Source organism: Ascidiella aspersa, chromosome 9 (assembly GCF_963924565.1).
Source record: "Ascidiella aspersa chromosome 9, kaAscAspe10.2, whole genome shotgun sequence".
Classification (NCBI taxonomy): domain Eukaryota; kingdom Metazoa; phylum Chordata; class Ascidiacea; order Phlebobranchia; family Ascidiidae; genus Ascidiella; species Ascidiella aspersa.
Genome location: NC_139455.1, coordinates 17,999,734 through 18,020,296, shown reverse-complemented (window position 1 = coordinate 18,020,296; position 20,563 = coordinate 17,999,734). Strand labels below are relative to the sequence as shown.

Below are 20,563 nucleotides of genomic sequence, written 5' to 3'. Positions count from 1 at the left end.
TATTTTTTAAATAAAAAAGTGAAATAAGGTTTTCAAAATCAAATTATCGCAATATTTTATTTGCTTTAGGTTCTTATTCTTCGTGAAATGGCTTTCTCATCTCCAACAATTTTTTACCAACAAATTCAGACGTTTTTTGACAACATATTTTATGCAATTCATGAAACTAAGGTTGGTGGAAACTAAGTGCATTGTGCTGTATTTATGCATCAAACGTTGTTTCAGCAGCAACAAAAGTTTTTCTTTATTTAGCAATCAGTTCGTGAATGTGCAGTTGAGGCGCTTCGTGCTGCTCTCAATCTTGTTGTACAACGCGAAGTAAAAGACTCGAAGCAAAAACCTGTTTGGTACAAGGTAGGTTCCTTGTAAAAACATGTAAAAAACAAAAATGTTGGGAATGAAATAATGCTATACTGAATATTTATCTTTTTAATTATTTGTTTAATAAAAATATTTTATTGTTGGTAATATTTTTTATTGACTACACTTTTACTAATTCTGTAATATTTAAATGGTGTTTAATGTTAATTTAAGGCATGGGCTTCATGACGAGATAGGCTAAAAGTTTGTTTTTGTTAGTGGGACAACAGAAAGCATGTTGTTAACAAGTTATGTATTTTTGTGACAGTCGTGCTATGCTGAAGCTCTCTCCATTAATGATACGGCAACGAATGAAAAGCCAAGGGATGAACGAATTCATTCTTCTTTTCTTATTTTACTTGAACTCCTCAAGATCAGTAGCAACTGTGAAGGTAATTTGTGGAATATATTCACACTAACATAGACATTTGTCTTGTTTATTACCTTGCGTTTGCGTTTAGACAAAGTTGTTTAATGTTTAATGCAATACAATAACTGTTGAATAAAATCTTTACTTTTTTAATGTAGATGAGATTGCAGAAACATTGCCGCTTAAAAAACAGAATCTATCAACCTCATCTGATAAGGTATATTATAATCAAGGCGTCTTTGTACGTTAACTTTATCAAGCTGTCAACTTAATTTGAAGCGGTAAATTATAATACAAAAAATGTTATTACATTGTTGACATAAACTTTTTGTGTTGACTGCTAAGAGCTACACCATATACCAGTATAAAATTTAATATAAGTAACTATTGTGCATTGCAGAACAAACTTTTTAAGAATTCCAAGGGGCCGAAACTTTACCCGTTCCTATCCTCTGCTTCGAAAAGTCAATGTAAGTCGCTATAAGACTGTTTATAAACGCCTGACAATATGACCAAGTGTTCAACTATTGGTATATCATGTTTGTTTTTTATTTTTCCAGCATTACTTCCGCCTCCACTGGGGGGAAACGAGTATACCTTGAGAGGATCGGCTTCCTACTTTAAAAGTCCGTCCTGTAGTGACCTGATCGCCGAAAAGTTTGATGATGTAAGTCGAGTCGTGAAAACGTGTTTCTCAATTTTTCACATCGTTTTGCTAATAAGTCATTTGTCATTAGGGATATATGTTGCATCTATTTTCTCCGATAGCGCAACCGTTCGGACTCACGCCTGTAAATTAGTAGTATCACTGTTCCGCTGCCTAAGATATAAAGCACTCCTTTACAATATTACAGGGGTGAGATTTTGCACTCCCCCGCTCGCCAATGCGAGTGCAATTTCTCTCCGGGCGAGTACTGTTTAACACCCACTCGCCCTTTTCCCAGTGCCAAAGCAAAAATAGGTATAGGTCTAAATTTGCGACAATTATGGCAAACGCCGCAAACCGAAGGCCAATTATTGCGTTTAGTACCTAACGATTCATCCTTGCGCAACTACAGAATTAAACAAGCGCATCGCACATGCTAAAAAAAAAAAAATAAAAAAAAAAAATAAAAATCCTACGGATTTACATGCCGCTAGAAAATCGGCGCCGGTCATATATATAAAAATATGCATCCGGACCGAAGTAGAATAGAAAGGTATGTGAAATTATGAAAAAACTATTTGGTAGTACGAAAATTTGCAGACGGCGTGCCGACATTTCGGAGAGTGCTATTGGCCAGTCCAGTGGTTTCAAAGTTTTTTTCATATTCCCTCCTTACAACGCAAACACTGCCAATTCCTTCCCAGCAAAATCCACAAAGTATACTACTTTTTTATGTATTACTTCGATGCATCCTGATGACAAAAAATCTGAAAAACAAACCTACAAGAAAAGAGGCGGCAAATTAAAAAAAAATGTGTAAAACTATAATAGACAAATCTGTGCTGAAAGCCAAGACTTTTTAACAAAAATGCGATAACCGTTTGAAAGTTACGGTATTTTGAACGTATAACGTAGTTTTATACTTATGTAAAAATGCCTGCATTGGTGTATATTTCTTAAATGGCTGTAACTGTGAAGAAACAATCGACTTATATTGAATTTCGTCTTCAAATTTAACATTCCTCCCTAAAGGAGCCAAGTGACTCCCTGTACCACTAGGCTAGTCACCCAACTGGCAAGTGCAAAATTCACCTCAATATCAACCCTGTATGATCTTCACCATTGCCCTCACATCAGTTTTTGTAAAGCACTTTGTTGGCATTCGTACGAGCGAATCGATTTTGCCACACTCCTTGACCATTATCAGACGCAGTATGACTTTCGTTTAGAAACTAGTTATTCTTAAAACCTAATTTTTACATGGTGAGATAAATATTACTTTTTGGCAGTACGACACATATGGCACCTTGGTACAATTAAAATGTAAAAACAACACACTTATTGTATTATTATATGATAAATGCGTCATAAAGTATCAAACTAATGGGTTGCTTTGGAGCTCTTTTACCACAGAATTTAATAAACAAGAAACTAAATTTAAGTTACAACATGCGTTTTGTGATTAACAAGAAGATGTCCAGCAATTGTAAATCTCTCTTGTTTCCATGTGGCGATCAGATCTGTCGTTTCGTGTTGTCCCATCGATCGACGAGAAACGTTCTTCTTCAACACGCGATTATGCTTGTTCTACCCAAACTGGCAGCTTTCGATTGGCAAAGGTTCAACGATTTCTACTTGAGCGATTCGATGAATTTCTTGTTTTCCTGTCTAAAAAAGGTACGCTTTATTCTAGCCAATTTTCAGGTATTATTATTATCACAAGTTTCCTAAGTAGTTCACGGGCACGAATTGTTTCTTATAACTTAGGGCGAAAAAGCCAAAACTTGACCCAATTTTATCATAAATATCAAGTTTTAAAAAGTTTTACATTAACCCGAAAAAATCAATGATTTGTGTTCCACTAGTCGTCAGTTTTTGAATCAATGTATGCCTAAAAGGTCAATACTTAGTTAAAAAAAAAAAATTGTTAAAAAAACAACAAAATTTTAATTTCATAGCTCAAAATTTCTTGTTTTTTAAATTAATTGCCGTACTTATAACTTTTTTAGGCTGCATAAAGTTTGGCGAAAAAAATCTTACACTTTTTTGTTTTGCATCGCATTTTCAACAATATTAACGCCCAGTTTTACATTTTTAGATCGCCAAAATAAATAAGCTGAATTTTACAGACAGTTTACCAAATTAGTACCCGAACTTGCTAGCCCTGTTTAATACCAGCAGTATTTTTGCCAATAGGAAAGAGACCGTTCGGCAGCCTTCCATGCACTTGGTTTAATGGCGGTTGCTGGCGGCAACGATATTGATCCATATTCTTCGAAGATATTTGACTTCGTCAAACACTATTTGCCATCAAGGGACCCCAACGCCAAGTAAGTTAAAACTTCACTTTGTTTAACTTCGTAAATGCTGACCACCAACAATGGATTTCTATCGAAAGTATAGTCGCCTTCCTCAGGCTAAAAAATCATTAATGGCATAAATGTTGGTCGCACATTATCCTGGTATGTTTGTGTAAAAATGCCTACAATAAATGATCACAGTTGATGTCCTCAAGCCTTTTGAAAACCGGTCAAAGCGTCCTTTTAAAAACCGGTGCTGCACAGTCGGTCAAACTTTTATTAAATATAAATCTATGTTAATAAAGAAAACGGCGCCTTCACTTTAAAGTCACAAGAAGTATGAGTATATCAACACAAAAAATATAATAAAATATATATTGAAGTGGATATTATATCATACATATCTTTATTTACAATGCAGAAGGCAAAGAAACTTCACGATAGAGCCAGCCGTATTTGGTTGCATTGCGATGATGGCAAGGTCACTTAATCCAACTACCATAGCTTATATACAAGACGAACTGCTGCAGCCTATGTTCAACATCGGACTTAAGTAAGAAGATTTTATTAAAACATTTGTATATCTTAGGTTACACTATGCACGGATCTGTAATGTAGCTTGATAACGAATTTAAGTCAAAACGTTTTGTTGATCGACATTAAATCAAGATGATGTCGATCTACTCGACTTTTTTGGCTTTGCAATTCATTATCAAGCTACATTTATATTTCATTTTGACAAAATGCAAACCAGAAGAGTTGAAATCCATCGTTATAAAATAAAAATTTGATAATAAAAATGAAAATTATGTTTTGTTTTTTTATTAGTAAAACAAAGCTTAAGGTAGGGTTGGGCATTTGACCGTTGAAATAAAATCCGGTTTTGTCAATTACAATAACAAAAATTGAAATGGAAGCAAAGTTGACTATCAGTTCGCGGGCCAAAAAAGCGTAACTCGCGGGCCAAGGGCCTGCAGTTGTACCACACTGTTCTAAATTATCACCAGGGTCCATGGGAGATAAGGCATTTGGTTCTTCTAAATTTCTAAGTAGCCTCAGATTGTGGTATACCCCAACTAGTATTTTCTTGTATGACAAACGCGTTTCATCATATAGGTGCATTTATTCTAGATAAATAAATCTACTTTGCTATTACAACCACTTTATTACCACAGAACATGTGTGCGTTATTACCACAGAACATGTGTTTGCATCAGGTAAACTTACCATTTCATATTTGAATTGTTATAAAAAGTTACAACCAAGATTATTAAAAACTCAAATTTACAACATTTGAATCTAATATGAGTATTTGACCGGTCAATTGACAGGCTTGCCAACCCTAGCTTAAGGTAACGTATTTTTTAACGTTGTCAGCCCGCATTTGATGCAAGCCCTTCATGAGCTAAACATGATCGCTCCATCGCTGCGCCAGACCATTCGCGAAGGAGTAGTGCGCACTCTATCTTCTGTGCTGCTGCCAAGAAACCTCGCGGCCGGCGACCAAAATGGTAATATTAGTTGCTGCTTTTACGTTCAACGCCTGCCTTGTCTTTTAAAGCACACATTTGGCCAAAATTATGATATCAATTAAATTACATTTGAAAGGTTTGGGGCGTGTGATTGGCTAGACCAGTGGTCAGCAAACTGTTAGTCAAAGCCAAAAAGTGGGAGGTAAATGCTATGGCGTGTTGTGTCGCGTGACTCATAAAACTCCAATTGTTGTTAAATTAGACTAAAAATGCCACTATTTAAAAAAATCTCCGATGTTCCTAGGGACACAAATAGAAAACAATTTTCAAGAAATATCCGAAAAAATGCATATCACCCAAAACTTGCTAGTTCCCATAATCTTAAGCAACGAAACCAACCAAACCTAATTTTCCAGTAATATCCGAAAAGTATTTAATATACCCTTCACTCGCACGTTCCCTAAATTTCAGCGAAACAATAACCAAACCTAATTTTCCAGTAATATTAAAAAACTATGTATAAAACACTCCATTAATCTATGAAACATGCACACACATATGTGTGTTAACAACTGTGATCTAGCCCTTCTGAAGCTGCTTTTGACCAACGATTTCGGCTTACGTATCATTAGTTCACCGAAAGCCATTGCAGACTCGCCGATTCAGTCGATCAATGATGCAAGCAGGGCAGGCTAAAAAAACAACTAGCCTGCAGTGAGGTTCGAACTCACAAACTCTGGTCATACCGTGACCGTCGCTCTACCAACTGAGCTACACAGGCTCAGAGAGGATGTCCTTTACTCTCTTCCTAAATTTTACTCTTTACGTATAACACTCATTTACTTCGGCACCTACCTATAGGCAGCTTCAGCGGTGACGCGAGCGATGTGAACACCATCGTGCTGGCTTTAAGCACCCTGGCCACTTTCCAGTTCTTCGTAAGCCAACCGCGCAAGCTCAAGACGCCGCCGTCGCCCTTCGTCGATTTCTGCGTGGAGTGCTCGACGCCCAAGTACCTGTGCCATGACGACCGTCTGGTGCGACTAAACGCCACCGCTACCGTGGTCGCCCTAATGAGGCCATCCATTCCGGCGCCCTGCACCACAGCCAACAACACCACCGTGAGCAATGCTTGCTTCCTTGCTTTTTTTTGTAAAAAAGAGTAGCTAACGGCAAAAACTGAATAAAATTTGTCTTTTATTAGTAATACCACGTTTATCTGGATTTCTAGCAAAAGATTATAATTTAACATAAGATCAAAGCATTGTAAAATATTTAGCTAACGGCAAAAACTAAATACAATTTTTCTGTTATTAGTTGTACCAGGGCCGTATCCAGAATCCAAAAAGGGGGGGTTACGAATTTTTACCTTAAGGGATTCCCCGTTTTTTCTGTCTGACGGGTATGACGTCATAAAATAGTGATCGCAATGACGTCATAAATAAATAAAAACTAATCAGAAACTGTCCATTAACGGCCAGCCAAAGCGAAAATTTAGACGCAAAGCGAACACGTGCGTCGTCAACAATCCTGCCAGGCACGTTTATCTGGATTTTAACATAACGTTATAATTTAAGATAAGATTAAGCGATTGTAAAAATATGGAGCTAACACCTAAAACTAAATAAAATTTGTCTTTTATTAGTTGCACCACGTTTGTCTTGATTTTCTAAATAAACGTTACAATTTGAAATAGGATTAAGAGTTTGTAAAATTATGCAGCTAACGCCTAAAACTAAATAAAATTTGTCTTTTGTTAGCTACTCCACGTTTATCTGAATATTTAACAAAACGTTATAAATTAACATGATATTAAAGTATTGTAAAAATATCTAGCTAGAATTGGTCTCCAATCTATTTGTGTTTTTTAGATGTTTTTTATTTATTAGGACATAATTAATCAATACCAAAATAAAAATGTTTTTTTTTCAGATCTATCCTGTGCTTTCACCTCAACTTGCCAAAATAATCGAAAGCATTCTCAATCTTGCATTGTGCGACACAGGTAAAAATTAAAAAATATAATTGATCCAGACCTCACCTAGCATTTTACTATATTAATATAGAGCCCTCAATTTTTATGACTGCCGCTAGTTATTTTGCACGGTTAACAGTTGGTCGGTTTATAGTTTTCCAAGTTTTTATTTATGTTTTTTAGGCATAATTACAGGCATATAACTGCATAGACTCCTAAACAGGCTAGAGTTTTCCAGCGTTTGCACATCTTAATCGGCATAGATATAAATGAAGTGATTTGATAATCCCATGGGCGTTTCAACATTTAGATTATTAGTAGGGTGATTATTTTTTTACTTTTAAAAAAAAAGTCAAAATTTTGTCAAAATTTACTCGTTAGGTCAAAATTGGTCAAAAATGTTCAAGTAAAAATCGAATAAAAATGCACATAAATCGTTTACAAAATTAAAAACAAACTATAGTCAGCTTTTTGAAATTCGTCGTTCAGTTGTTTTAAAATGTATCGTTCAATTTTATCAAAAAATTTAGCTTTGATTTATGTTCAAAGTCATTTTGACCGTATTTTATCTTTATTACAGCAATATACGGTATAAAAAACGCGTGATTAACGACGCCTAGGTTATTTAAATCAATGTATTTCTAACAGGTCAAAATTTTGTCAAAATAAATTATTTTTAGGTCAAAATTCCAAAAATAATCGCCCTAGTTATTAGTTTGATTCGTCTAGCCTTAATCTGTCTTTCTATGTTTTTATTCATTTTAGACAAGCACGTTCGACTCCAGGTTCTTTCACTTTTGGATGAGAGATTCGACAGCTACCTCATATTGGTAAGTTGGTGGAATATTAGGGGCATTTTATATTCGTTTAACCAAATCTATTAATTTTTAACGCGACGGCTGACCCGATAATATCTGTCCTTGTTTTGCAAACATTCGGCAGGCACGCTTTCTATTTGTTTTTTTGAACAATTAAGACGAAATTTCGAAAAGATTTAAATTGATAGTATGTTTTGTTTGTTAAAAGCAATCGGTAATATTTTTATAAAACGCGTTTCTGCCCTTTAGGCATGAAGAGTGTTCACTGTTCAGTGTTTAACAGTATAATTTTTCGGTTAATACCCGTATAGTTTTAAGTTAAATTTTGGCGGCCTTTTTTATCAATTGCTTGGCTCTGCTTATTTTTTCATAACGTTTAGTATGTTTTTCTTTGACCCGATTAAGCGCGGCCGTGATAAAGCTTGCCCTAATTCAAATCATCACCGGAGTTTCAAGTTTATATTTTAAACTAGTGCGAATTTGCAAAAAAATTGATTATTGTGACGTAATGACTAGATTGTGTAATGGGCAGCTCGACTCGATTACAGTAAGGTCGTCCGTTGTTGTTGTTTTGTTGTTTTTAATGCTCTTTTATAATGTTCAAAAAGATGAACAAAAATAAATAAAAACTCGAATCTTATGTATTAAAATCGCGTGAAGAGCCTTCACAATTAATTTTATCACGTTTACTTCCTACATAATGTAACTGAACCAATTCGCTTTGTTTTTGCGTCCAGTCTGAGAACCTCAACCTTCTATTCGTTGCACTTCACGACGAAGCTTTTGAAGTTCAGGAGCAAGCAATACAAACCATTGGACGCCTCTCCGAATTGAACCCCGCCTATGTGATGCCTCTGCTCAGGAAGACGCTTATACAGGTGAGCTATGTCCCACAGCTTGGGATTTCTCATAGTACTGTCTGGTGGATCGGTTTTTGGATGCTGAATGTTGCTCACTACAATTGTCGATTCTATACCTATTCATAAACTATAGGGTGATGTTAGGTGGTTCAACAAAATATTTGCCATCCGAGATAATACTTTGATAACCTAAAACTTTTTTTTTTCTTTTAAGGCCGGATTTTAATTTGACTGCGTTTGCAAACCTTTAAACTAGCGGTTCCCAAACTTTTCTAAAAATTATGCCTTGTAGACCCTTTGCAACTATTTTGATATTTCGCGGTCCTATAAAAATTCAAGACTCAGTAGACTCGTTCCTTGTTGTAGTACACTAGTGCAGTCACGACTCTTTCTAATGTAACAACTTTCTCAACTGATTCGAACGATTCGCTGATAGCAGGTAGCACAGCAGGGGTTCTTAAACTTTTTTTACCGCGGACCCCTAAAATTTTCTTTTATCTCGCATGGACCACTGAAGGCCAAAAAAGGACGTCACAGTACAAATAGACTTCACAAACTTGCTGATTTTGGTCCAAAAATGTAAAAGTGAAATAGAGTCTAAATACATTTAGTGCAAAACCTTTTTATTTTTAAATAAATTGTTTTCTTTAATAAATTGATTACTGCTTAAATATACACTAATGTTTCAATTAGACCTTCATGGACCCCCTAAAACTAGTTCACGAACCCCCAAGGGGTCCATGGACCCCAGTTTAAGAACCCCTGGCCCTGTAGTACAGCATAATAGAAGCTTTATGTTGTCTCAAGATCGAATAATAAAGCATAAATAAAGACTAATAAGGATGACAGATAATGTTCAAAACATAGAGTCATTCACTAATGTTTAAAAACATTAGGCCTAATGTTTAAACATAAAGACTAATCTCATTGCGGACCCTCTGAAACTGCTGCACGGACCCAGTTGGTCCGCGAACCATAGTTTGGGAACCGGCGCTTTAAACTTAGGGTTCAAATGTAATAGTTAGCCCGCAAACCATCATGTTTTTGAAATACAACTGGCAAAAAACATGCAACCGAGGTAACCTGACGTGCCGAATGTAACTTCAAACTTTAACAATGTTTTTCGCGTCCCGGGAAGTTTTCGATCGCGTCACTAAAAACATCAAATATTCTTTGCCAGGTTTTTTTTAAGGTTTGGTTTGGGTGACCGCTAAGTAGTTTTAAGAGACCGCAAGTGTTTCATTTAAATACCAAAAAGTTGCAAGTCCAAAATTTGGGAAACCGCTGGAAGAATTTGGGGGACCGTTTGGTCAACCAAAACACCTTAAAAAAACACTGTTCTTTGCTAATTTGCGGAACAGCTCGTTGCGGATTTGGAATACAGTGGAATTGGACGAAACAAACTCGAGTCCGCTAAGTTGATCGGACATCTTGCGAGAAACGCTCCCAACGTTATGAAGACCTACGTTGTACCGACTATAAAGGTTAGTCTCGACATTTCATCATTCGCAGGATCGCAGCACTTTTATGGTATTGTGATATTTTAATCAACTAATAGTTTTTGTAAAGTGAGTGATCATTTGTATTGTTGACTTTCAAATCGCTTTTTTGAAAAACGTTGCTGTTTTTTGTACGGTATGAGGATACACAATTTATGTAATTAGTTTGATTAGAACCAAAACCTACCTTGAACTCCTTATTTTTATTATTTTTTCATTAATTTGGCAAACTCAGCAAAATAACAACATTTTATTACATAGCGTTTAAAGCTGTACTGAGTTTTTCTGAACACCTTCTCCGACTTACTATGCATTAAAATGCGATGCCAGTTTTTCTCAGGTTTTTAGCTGATGATACTTTTACAAGCTAAAAATCGTTTTCTACTTTTCTCCATCTATCGCAGACGCTGATATCGAAGCTTCAGGACGAGGAACAAACAGCGTCTGTGTCGGTTGGCATCATGAAAGCGATCGGCGACCTATCAGAGGTTGGTGGTTCTGAAGTGCTGGTCGTCCTCAACCAACTTACTCCCATCATACTCTCTATGCTGCAAGCCATGACCTGCTTCGCCAAAAGAGAGGTACGTTTGTTTTGCGATTTATTAAAATTGCCTTTGCCAATATATCAAACTTCAACAGTCGAACAGCTTTACCGGTGCTAAATGGTTTACTGTATTGACGTAATGCTGTTATCCTGGGTATTAATGTAATAAAACCCGTGAAAATACGTTTAAACAATTGAATTCTGACAAACGATTTAATATCCATGTCTTAAAAATAGCACGCGTTGGCCTTAACTTAGATCAGTGTTTCTCAACCCTTTTATGGCTAGCAGAACCCCTCTGAAATAACAAATAGATTTAACTGGAACAACACACATCCACTCTACACAACGTAGGAAGTTACAATTGGATTTATTCCACTCTATTCTTTACAAAAAAGTTGTAGGAGTCGAGCAAAAATCAGATTCCTAAAGATTCTCAAATATCTCTCGGCACCCTTGAGCTACGAAATGGGACCGCAGGGTGCCGCGGCCCCCGGTTGGGAACCACTGACTTAGATGTTCTAATTTTTGTCCTAATATTTTTTTTTGTGTCACAAAGTTAGCCACAATTGTTATTTTTCAGGTTGCGCTGATCACTTTAGGTAAGGTGGTCGAGAGCACGGGATACGTGGTGAAGCCTTACTACAAATATCCGCAGCTTCTCGACATTCTACTCGCCTTTCTCAAAAGCGAGCCTAGCCTGGCTTTCCGGAAAGAGGTATGCGGCCGGTTTTCGCGCGTTTTGATTTTCCGCTCAAACATATGTATACGAGTATGTCTAGTTCTACGTCTAAGAGTAAAAATAGTTTAAAATCGTTTAAAATAGGTAAAGAAAAGTATTTTTCAGGAAAAAGTTACAAACACAACTATAGTATGAGCCCCAACAAAAGGGAAGCATATAATGATTGACAAACGTAATGTAGTAGGAGAACGTACCATCGGTTGAATAACCGTTTACGACAATTTTTTTCAATGGTGATAAATTTAAACTGCAAAATAAATCAACACTTTTCGGTGTTTGTTAAACTCTGTCATTAAAATATTAAGCATTACTAATGTGTTGGTAATTCAACCTCAGGTGATGAAAGTCCTGGGTCTAATCGGCACGCTGGACCCTTACAAACACAAGATAAACCAGGGAAGCGTCGAGGATGGATCCATCGGTGCTTTTGAGAGAAGGGCGAAAAAGGAGCAAGGTGCGCAATACATAAAACAATTGGCAACTCACAGGAATTCTACTTGACCGAATAACAAATATTGTATCGCTCAACTGATCATCGTCTATTACTCTGATAAATCTAGTTAATTCCCTTTTTGACCTATTGTGATGAAAGGTGGTGTGGCTTTTTAAATATTTAAAAAAGTCAAATATTAAAAATAAATCACAAACATTAAGTCAATATTACAAAAAAACGCAAACATTGGGTGTCTGAATTAATGATAAAATCTAACAACACGACAGATATCCAGTGTTAAATTGAGGTGTCAATTTTGTGGTACAGGTGTAAGCACAATAGTCGTGCGTAGAGTTTTAAAGTTACTGTAATCGGTTGAGCATTAACAATGGCTATAGCCTAGTTCAGTGCTTGTCAACCTTTATTGGAACAGTACACACTTTTACATTTTCTGAAGAACTTGTTTCCCCACTTCACGCAATGCACTGAACTTATAGAATCATACACCCTGTTGTACCGCAAAATGAAGTATAAACCGTTCCAAAGAGCTAGTTCGTACCCCACAATAACCATTATCAAGAGAAATATTTTGTTATGATGTCACAAATAGATTATAGTATCTTACAAGCTACTAACGCTTGAATACATTGTGTCATGTGTTGGACACTGCAGTCAGTCTGGTAATCAACGTGTTTATATGTTATGATACATAATAATAGGCTTATTGTAATGCGGCATCTTGTACACCCCACCAATGTGGTACACACTGGAGTGTACAATACACCCGGTTGAAAAGCACTGGCCTAGTTGCAGGACTCCTTTTAATCTCGTGTCATAGTTTGGCTGTTTAAAAGCCGAAAAAGAAAAATATCTCAAAAAAAAAATATTAATGATGAAAAAAATATTAATGATAATATTAAACATATTAGCGTAGTTAGCAACTGCACTTAAAGACCAACAAGCTATAATACAAAGGCTGGAGCTCCTTACTGCTTGAATCACAAACACAAAGTGAAGGACAAATTAAGACTAAAGTCACATGTGCCCAACACATGAATTAAACCGCATGAGAGAAAGGAAAACGTAGAACACTTAAACACTTTCGATAACTTAACACTCATCACAGGCGAAATTCCGTTCTCTTTTTTTCACTTTAAGCTATTTCATCACTTTCTTTTTGAACGCAGAGTTTAACGTTAGTGACATGCTCATATCGATTGGAACGGCCTCGGAGGAGTTTTATCCTGCCGTTGCCATATCAACGTTGATGCGGGTGCTACGCGACCCTCTCCTCTCATCGCATCACAAAGACGTCATCCAGGTCAGGAACTATATAGTCTTTCTTGTAAACACCTGCCTTATGTGAAGGCGTTTAGAGTTTGGAGCCCGATGTTTGAAGGTTGTAGTAAGACGTAAAAAGAATATTAAAGCTCATACAGAAGTAGGTATCATTTTGAACGTTTCGAATAACTCTTTTTTCATTTTCAACATCTGACAAAATGATACCAACTTCTGTATGGGCTGTGATATTCTTATTACGTTTAGATTTCCTGCTTGGCAATTCGACGGAATTTCTCATGCAGGATGTTTCTATTGGAAAACAAAAAATAAAACTTCGGCCCATAACATTGCTCATGTTTAGCATGCTATATCAAACTTTTTTTTGAAATTTATATAAACCCGGTCTAGCGATGTCCAGCTGTCTACGTGTAACCGACATATGTACTTTTAAAGCGAGAAACGAAAAAACGACGCAAGTTGGAATCGAACAAACTTTTTTTAATTATGTGCCTAGTTTTATCAAGTGACTTCGCTTTCTATTTTAGGTCATTATGTTCAGACATTTATCACAGCCTTTATTTAATATGCTGATATGTGACACTTACACTTTGTTCTTCAGGCGGTTGATTACATGTTCCAGTCGCTAGGCGTAAGATGCGTCCCTTACCTGTCAGAAATTATCCCAACTTACCTGGCTACCATCAAAAACTGCGACCCCAATATAAGAGAGGTAATTTGACAAGACGCTGTTTTTCTACTATTTCAGTATTTTGATAAGGCTACGTTCTCTACGTTAGTTGGCAAATGGCAACCTTTTTTGTATATATTAGTTTAAAATGTAGTAAGTTTTTTCTGTATGTAAACGCATTTTTTGGTTTTAGACATACTTTTTGTTTGAAGTTTGTCTGAATTTTAAACTCATTAACCCTCATTTCAGTGTAACTGCAAAATTATTTTCTTCGAATTTTAACAAACTTTTGCAACCGATATAATTATAAAAATCCTCAAAACTGTAATAATTTGTTTTTAAAGGTAAACTTCAAAGACAGGTTTTGCCAGTATAATATAAAATACTTCTATATCTATTTGCAGTTTTTGTTCAAGAATCTTGGGCTTATAATCTCGACCGTAAAGCAGCATGTGCGAGGCTACATGGACAGCATTTTTGAAGTTATCAAGGTAATTTTATTTCATGAAACATTTTGATCTCACAGCTTTACATAAATATTAAATATGGTCTTATCGTTTTCGCCTAATTTCTAGAAGTTGTGTATTTTATTTCTTTATAGCGAAGCTCTTCCCTAAACTAAATTGTCATAAATACATTTGTGAATTTGTCCTTGTGAAAAGAGTTGTTCTATAGCAGCCTTGGACAACTAGGTTGATTTAGCTTTTTAAAATTAGATTAGATTTAGAATTACTAAATTCCTGAAACCAGAATATAAACTAGTAAAATTTAATTTAATTGTTCACAATCAATTTAGTATAAATTGCATTTTATGCTCGTAAATATATGACACATTTTGCCCTAATTTTTTGAATTAGAAAACGAGAATTATCCGGTTGTCCGCAGTATTTCCTTATTACGGTTATATTGCGTCTGTTCATTATATAATAATTCACCTTGTTTTTCCTGAAATCTTTTTTCGTTTTTACCCATTAAGGTTTAATTTTTACCCTGTAGGAATACTGGAGCATCGGCAGTGGGATGCAGAGCACCTTGATCTCCCTCACAGAGCAGATAGCTGCCGCTCTGGCGTCCGACTTCAAGCTCTACCTACCACAGATCATTCCTTACGCGCTGAAGATTTTTATGTATGACGACAGCCAGGGAAAAACCGTCACCTTGCTGGTAATATATAAACTTGTGTTTAGTTAGACTATAGGGTAATATTTGAGGCTTTTTGAATTGAAATATAATTATTGCGTTTTAGTGCCACTGTAGACGTAAAAGCCCTTTTTTTAAGAATTAGTTATGTACAGCTGGAGTTGATACTGCCGTCTGCGATTGCAAGCTGTATTCATCGATATATTTTTTGTTTCCCCCTAGTTTTATCACTATTTTGACAAAACTTCGCTTTTGAGTTACCATATTTTCTTAATTTGTATCGTCAAATCTTTTAATCTTGATTTATCTGTAACGCTTATATTTAGCTACTGAGAGCGATGCGAGTGTTCGGGTCGAACTTGGACGATTACAGCCACATTCTTCTGCCACCCATGCTCGCCCAACTCAGATCGACAGAAACACCCACCAATATCAAGAGGTTTCCATTAAAAATTATTTAAGTTGCTCCCTACCTGTAGAAGCTTGAAACAGTTGCTTGAAACAAAAAAACGGATTATTTAATTAAAATGGCAATAATTGTTACGTTGAGTGTGGATTGAGGAATTCATTTCTGATGGACATCAAGTTTTTAAATAATAACGAATTTTGCGAGCTATCAAATATGTTTCAATGGAAACGCGTTAAATACAGCAACCGCAACACTGCACATAACCAATAACCTATTTTGCTGTGAATGTACGAATCAGTTTTCTGCTTCCGAGCGTCATTTCGAAAAACTTAGGCTTGCTTTAAATTAAAATCCTTGTAATTTGCCGGTTTCTATTTTTCGAGTGCAAATAACGTATTTGCGAAGTAGTTATATTTGACGCAAATTCCACCCACCGTTGCAACGGCTATTACCTCAGAGGTGATCGCTATCCCAAAAAACACGATCAAGTTAACACCAAAGTAAAAATAAAAACAGTCGGTTATTGCAAGGCTATTAAGCATTTTTACAGTTGTTTTTCTTCACAGCGCCGTCCTAGAGACTCTGTCACGTCTGTGCGAGTGCATCGACCTGCGCGAGTACATGTCGCAGATCGTCCACCCGCTCGCCCACGTACTCGACTACTCGCCCGACCTCCAGCAACTCGCACTCAGGACGCTCTGCGCGTCGATTCGACAGTTCGGGGCAAGGTTAGTGACGTCACAAAGATACTGAAAGTAGTAAATTTGCATTTATCGCAAACTTTTCTGTAATAGATTGATGGTGTATTTCAATAAATTTCGTAAATCGGTAAAATTCCTAATGCGAATTTATTTACTGTGATTCGTGATCACATGCTGACTCTCTACATCGCTGTTTCTTAAGTTTATTTCACGCCACCTAAATATTCAGTATGAGTATAACAGCAAGCGCAATTTTCTTCATGAAACGGCAAACGATAAGACAGTATGGCATTAATAAACTCGAATTTGATTATTATGAGCAATGTCTCTGTCTTGCTTCTGCAATTATCTAAAATTTGAAGAGTCTTGTTCAGAACCAATGTCTATAATTCTAACCATATACACCAACTCGGTCGTTCACCCAATTTTAAGGCACGGCCCATGTGTTTAGACTTAGAGCCACTGCTCTACATTTATTCCTAACCTTAGTATCCAGCTTTTCTGTAAAGTACTTTACCATAAAAACGATTATGTTATTGGCAATACGTCCTTATCATTCGCAATTTTCCCTTTTTTATCTTTTCTATATATTTGTAGGTTTTCGGTTTTTGTTCCTATGGTAGACCAGATCTTACTGCGTCACCGGATTTCCAACACAACCTACGAGACGCTTGTTTCGCAAATATCTAAGGTATACGATTTTTGACATTCAACGTTTTAGGCGTGGAAAACGCGATTTAAAAATGACTAGGAGCGTCATAAAAACTTTGCGGGCGATTTCTGTTCTCAGTACATTAAAATAATTTGAAAGGTTAAGTAATTTTGGTTTTAATTTTAAACGTAAACCCCTGTCTATTCTCATCTGGAACTATAGGAAAACTTTTGTAAGTGTGTTGAACAACTGGGCTGTTTGCATTGCATATTGTGTTGTGCGCTCTTATCAACAATTCTAATGGAATGGCTAATGTTTCTCGTGCAAAAGAGGGAAGTGACCAGTCGAAAACAAGGATTTGGGCCTGTAGCAACTATCTGTGTAAAATATTACCTCGTTTAGGTTTATATTAAATAGGAAGTTAAAAAACAATAAGAAAAAGCAAATAAACAATAACATAAAGAAAATTTCACGTTTATCGGTAGCTAAATTCTCGTGTTATCTTTATCTTGAGAATAATCCCATTTCAAGAGTGGAAGACCCGTTTGCGTAAAAAATGTCGATTTTCAGCAAAACGCCACGCGCAACGGCATGGAAGCCTTTCTGTGGAGCGCTCAGGAAAAGAACGGCGAATCGGCAAGCGCAACTAGCAGTGACGTCACGGTTACCAAGAAGCTTCACGTACACACTAGCAGCTTGCAGAAGGTGGGTAAACTTTAGCTGACATTTGGTTAAATTTTGTGTGGTTTATTTAGTAAGTAGACATATCGAAAAATACATAACTGTCATGGTGTGAAAAAGGTAATTATATTTATTCGAAACTAGTGATGTCCGATACTGAACAGACATGTTATTGCGATAACGATACCGGACAAAAAGTATCGCCATCCGAATTTTTTTTAGGTTATTTGACCAAAATTTGATTTAGCTTTAAAAAGTTTAGCAACCCCCAGTTGTTAATCTGCTTTTTTTATGAATTGACCTTTCAAGTAGAATAGTTCGTGGTTGAAGCAAATCGTGGTTGAAATTCCTATATTAATTTGTTATCTGACCGGCATCGATACTACCAATTGACATTCCTACTCAAAACTCGCACTTTTATTTTCTACAATAATTAATAAAACCTGCGACTACTTTCATTGCTCTGTGTTTTTTTTTATTTTGTTATGTTGAATTCTTTTTATTTGTTATTTTGTTTTGACTGCAACAGCAAGCTTTGTCCTCACTTTATATTACAGCACTGCAATATTTTCTAACTTATTACTTTTTTTTTAAAGTCAAACTGGTAAAAAGCTGAAAAAATAATTTTGCTTAAATTGTTTCTGACTTAGGCTTGGATTGTAACGAGGCAAGTGTCGAAGGACGATTGGCTGGAATGGCTCCGGCACCTAAGTCTGGGATTGCTAAAGGAATCGCCTTCTACGGCACTGAAGGCTTGTGGCGCCCTCGCCAAGACTTACAGCCCTTTAGCCAGGTATTTGTATATCAAAGCATCGGATTTTTCTTCTTGTACCTTAAAATCCGTGAGATGTCCCGACGAAAACACTTAACAGACTTAATAAATGATTTGTGATATATGTGGGTGATATACCTCATTCTGTCATTTTAACCCGCAATTTTGCCTTGCATCTAATAATGAACTCCATTCAGCCCTTTAGCCAGGTATTTGTATATCAAAGCATCGGATTTTTCTTCTTGTACCTTAAAATCCGTGAGATGTCCCGACGAAAACACTTAACAGACTTAATAAATGATTTGTGATATATGTGGGTGATATACCTCATTCTGTCATTTTAACCCGCAATTTTGCCTTGCATCTAATAATGAACTCCATTCTATTTCAATTATAACACTGCTTTCTACGTATTGAAATCAATACAACAGTCAATGTAGCTCAATAAAAAAGCATTCCCAAACGTTACAGTAAAAACGCACATATTCCCTTGTTAAATAAATTAAGCTTTCCGCATTTGCAAATGTTTTAACTACACGCCCCTTATGAATTTAGTCGATTTTATAGCTTTAATTTAGTCATTTTTTTGAAATTGAATTTTAGATTAATTAAAAAACAAATTCAATTCACTAATAGAAATGTTTTATCTATTACTCGTATTGCAGGCAACTCTTCAACGCCGCTTTCTTGTCGTGTTGGAGCGAGTTGGACGAGGGTCAGCAGGACGAGTTGGTCCGCTATATTCAGCTCGCACTCGCCGCACCCGAAGTACCACCCGAAGTAACTCACACCCTCCTCAACTTGGCCGAGTTCATGGAGCACACAGACAAGGTGCGCTGATTTTGTGTGATCTCTTTGTTGCATAAACCGATGCCGGCTTATTGATGTAAATCAGACTGCGATTTTTTTTTACTTTTTTTTGCACCTCGACTGTAATGTGGGGTTTGTTTAAATCTCGTTATATAATTAGGTTTAAAAGTCGAATTTTTCGGGGGGTACTGTTTTTATGAGTTCGCGCCATAATTGCTTACCCGTAGTCTTAGATTCAAATTTCCCTGTCTATATTTTAGTTTTGTTTCAACTATAGATACTAGATAGTGTAATGGTGCGCTGCAAACGAGTGCACTGGGAGACATTGTAATCGGTTTTATTTTTTGATATGAAGGTGGTTCATGTTACAAGCTGCATTACAATATCTAATTTGTAATAATACAAACGTGCAGCGCAATATTTAACGAAATGGAAAAATGGCAATTAAAAAGCATTGCAAAAAACGGCCTTTTTAAAATTAACGTTCATTACTTGTGGTAAAACAACTTTAAAAATATAATAAAGCAAACAAAGAATTGTAAGACATTCTAATAGGCTAACAACACTAGCGTTATGTAAACTATACTGTAAACTTATCTTCATGAAGCCGCCAATATTGTCAAGAATCAGCTTGTTGAATACAAGTGCACAAAGTTAAATATTATACTACTTAGTAGCAAATAAATTATTATTAACCTGAAGCATCCTTAATTCGAATGAATCAATTGCACATGGTTAATGATAAGCACAGGTAATCTGTCACATGAACAAAAACAGTCACGCGAAAAAAATACTTATGCATAGGAATCATTCATGCATGAAATCACTTACGCATGAAACGAAAGTAAAGGACAAATAAAATACAATTAAGGGGAAATAGAGTTATCATATACGACCTTTAAAACCAGGGCCCGCTTCCAATGGGTGATGATTACGGAATTGCTCTCCTCGGCGAAACCGCCTCCAGGTGTCGCGCTTACGCCAAGGCCCTCCACTACAAGGAGCTAGAGTTCCAGAAAATCACCGCCAATCGCGACGCCAAGGAGAGCGACAAGGTCATCGGGGATCTCATTAAGTAAGCAAAAATTTGTTTGAAACACTTCGTATAGATTTTTGTCAAGTGTAAATCAAATTGCATTTGCCGAAAATACGATATGTAAATTACTATTAATAAACAGCGTTCGAAAAAACAAAATAGTGGGCCTACTGTTTTAGAAAGACGCCATATAAATATGTATAATTGTATATAGCTTTCAAATTGCAATTTTTTTGCTTGAATACGACGTTTATAATTGCCTATGAAAAGTTGGCATTCGATTTTCACTTGGCATTGTCACCCTTACCCGTGAAACAAATATTCTGTTCGTATTTTGCTTAAATGTAAGTTAGAAAAAGCTTTTGCATTGAGCA

The 20,563-nt window shown here is 36.2% G+C and overlaps 1 protein-coding gene across 1 annotated transcript in view; it reads left to right on the top strand.

Moving 5' to 3' along the window:
• Positions 1 to 20,563, top strand: part of LOC146133363 (serine/threonine-protein kinase mTOR-like) — a 43,808-nt gene that overhangs the window by 2,181 nt on the left and 21,064 nt on the right. The window contains 29 exon segments of the mRNA XM_083397357.1: positions 70 to 171; positions 253 to 354; positions 629 to 752; positions 889 to 947; positions 1,131 to 1,200; positions 1,291 to 1,397; positions 2,895 to 3,053; positions 3,573 to 3,706; positions 4,098 to 4,229; positions 5,054 to 5,192; positions 6,027 to 6,269; positions 7,081 to 7,153; positions 7,889 to 7,953; positions 8,679 to 8,819; positions 10,163 to 10,285; positions 10,705 to 10,881; positions 11,428 to 11,562; positions 11,923 to 12,040; positions 13,207 to 13,340; positions 13,920 to 14,030; positions 14,393 to 14,479; positions 14,985 to 15,152; positions 15,455 to 15,567; positions 16,104 to 16,265; positions 16,836 to 16,929; positions 17,461 to 17,595; positions 18,222 to 18,364; positions 19,009 to 19,174; positions 20,062 to 20,228. Coding sequence (XP_083253483.1) covers positions 70 to 171; positions 253 to 354; positions 629 to 752; positions 889 to 947; positions 1,131 to 1,200; positions 1,291 to 1,397; positions 2,895 to 3,053; positions 3,573 to 3,706; positions 4,098 to 4,229; positions 5,054 to 5,192; positions 6,027 to 6,269; positions 7,081 to 7,153; positions 7,889 to 7,953; positions 8,679 to 8,819; positions 10,163 to 10,285; positions 10,705 to 10,881; positions 11,428 to 11,562; positions 11,923 to 12,040; positions 13,207 to 13,340; positions 13,920 to 14,030; positions 14,393 to 14,479; positions 14,985 to 15,152; positions 15,455 to 15,567; positions 16,104 to 16,265; positions 16,836 to 16,929; positions 17,461 to 17,595; positions 18,222 to 18,364; positions 19,009 to 19,174; positions 20,062 to 20,228 — 3,683 coding nt within the window.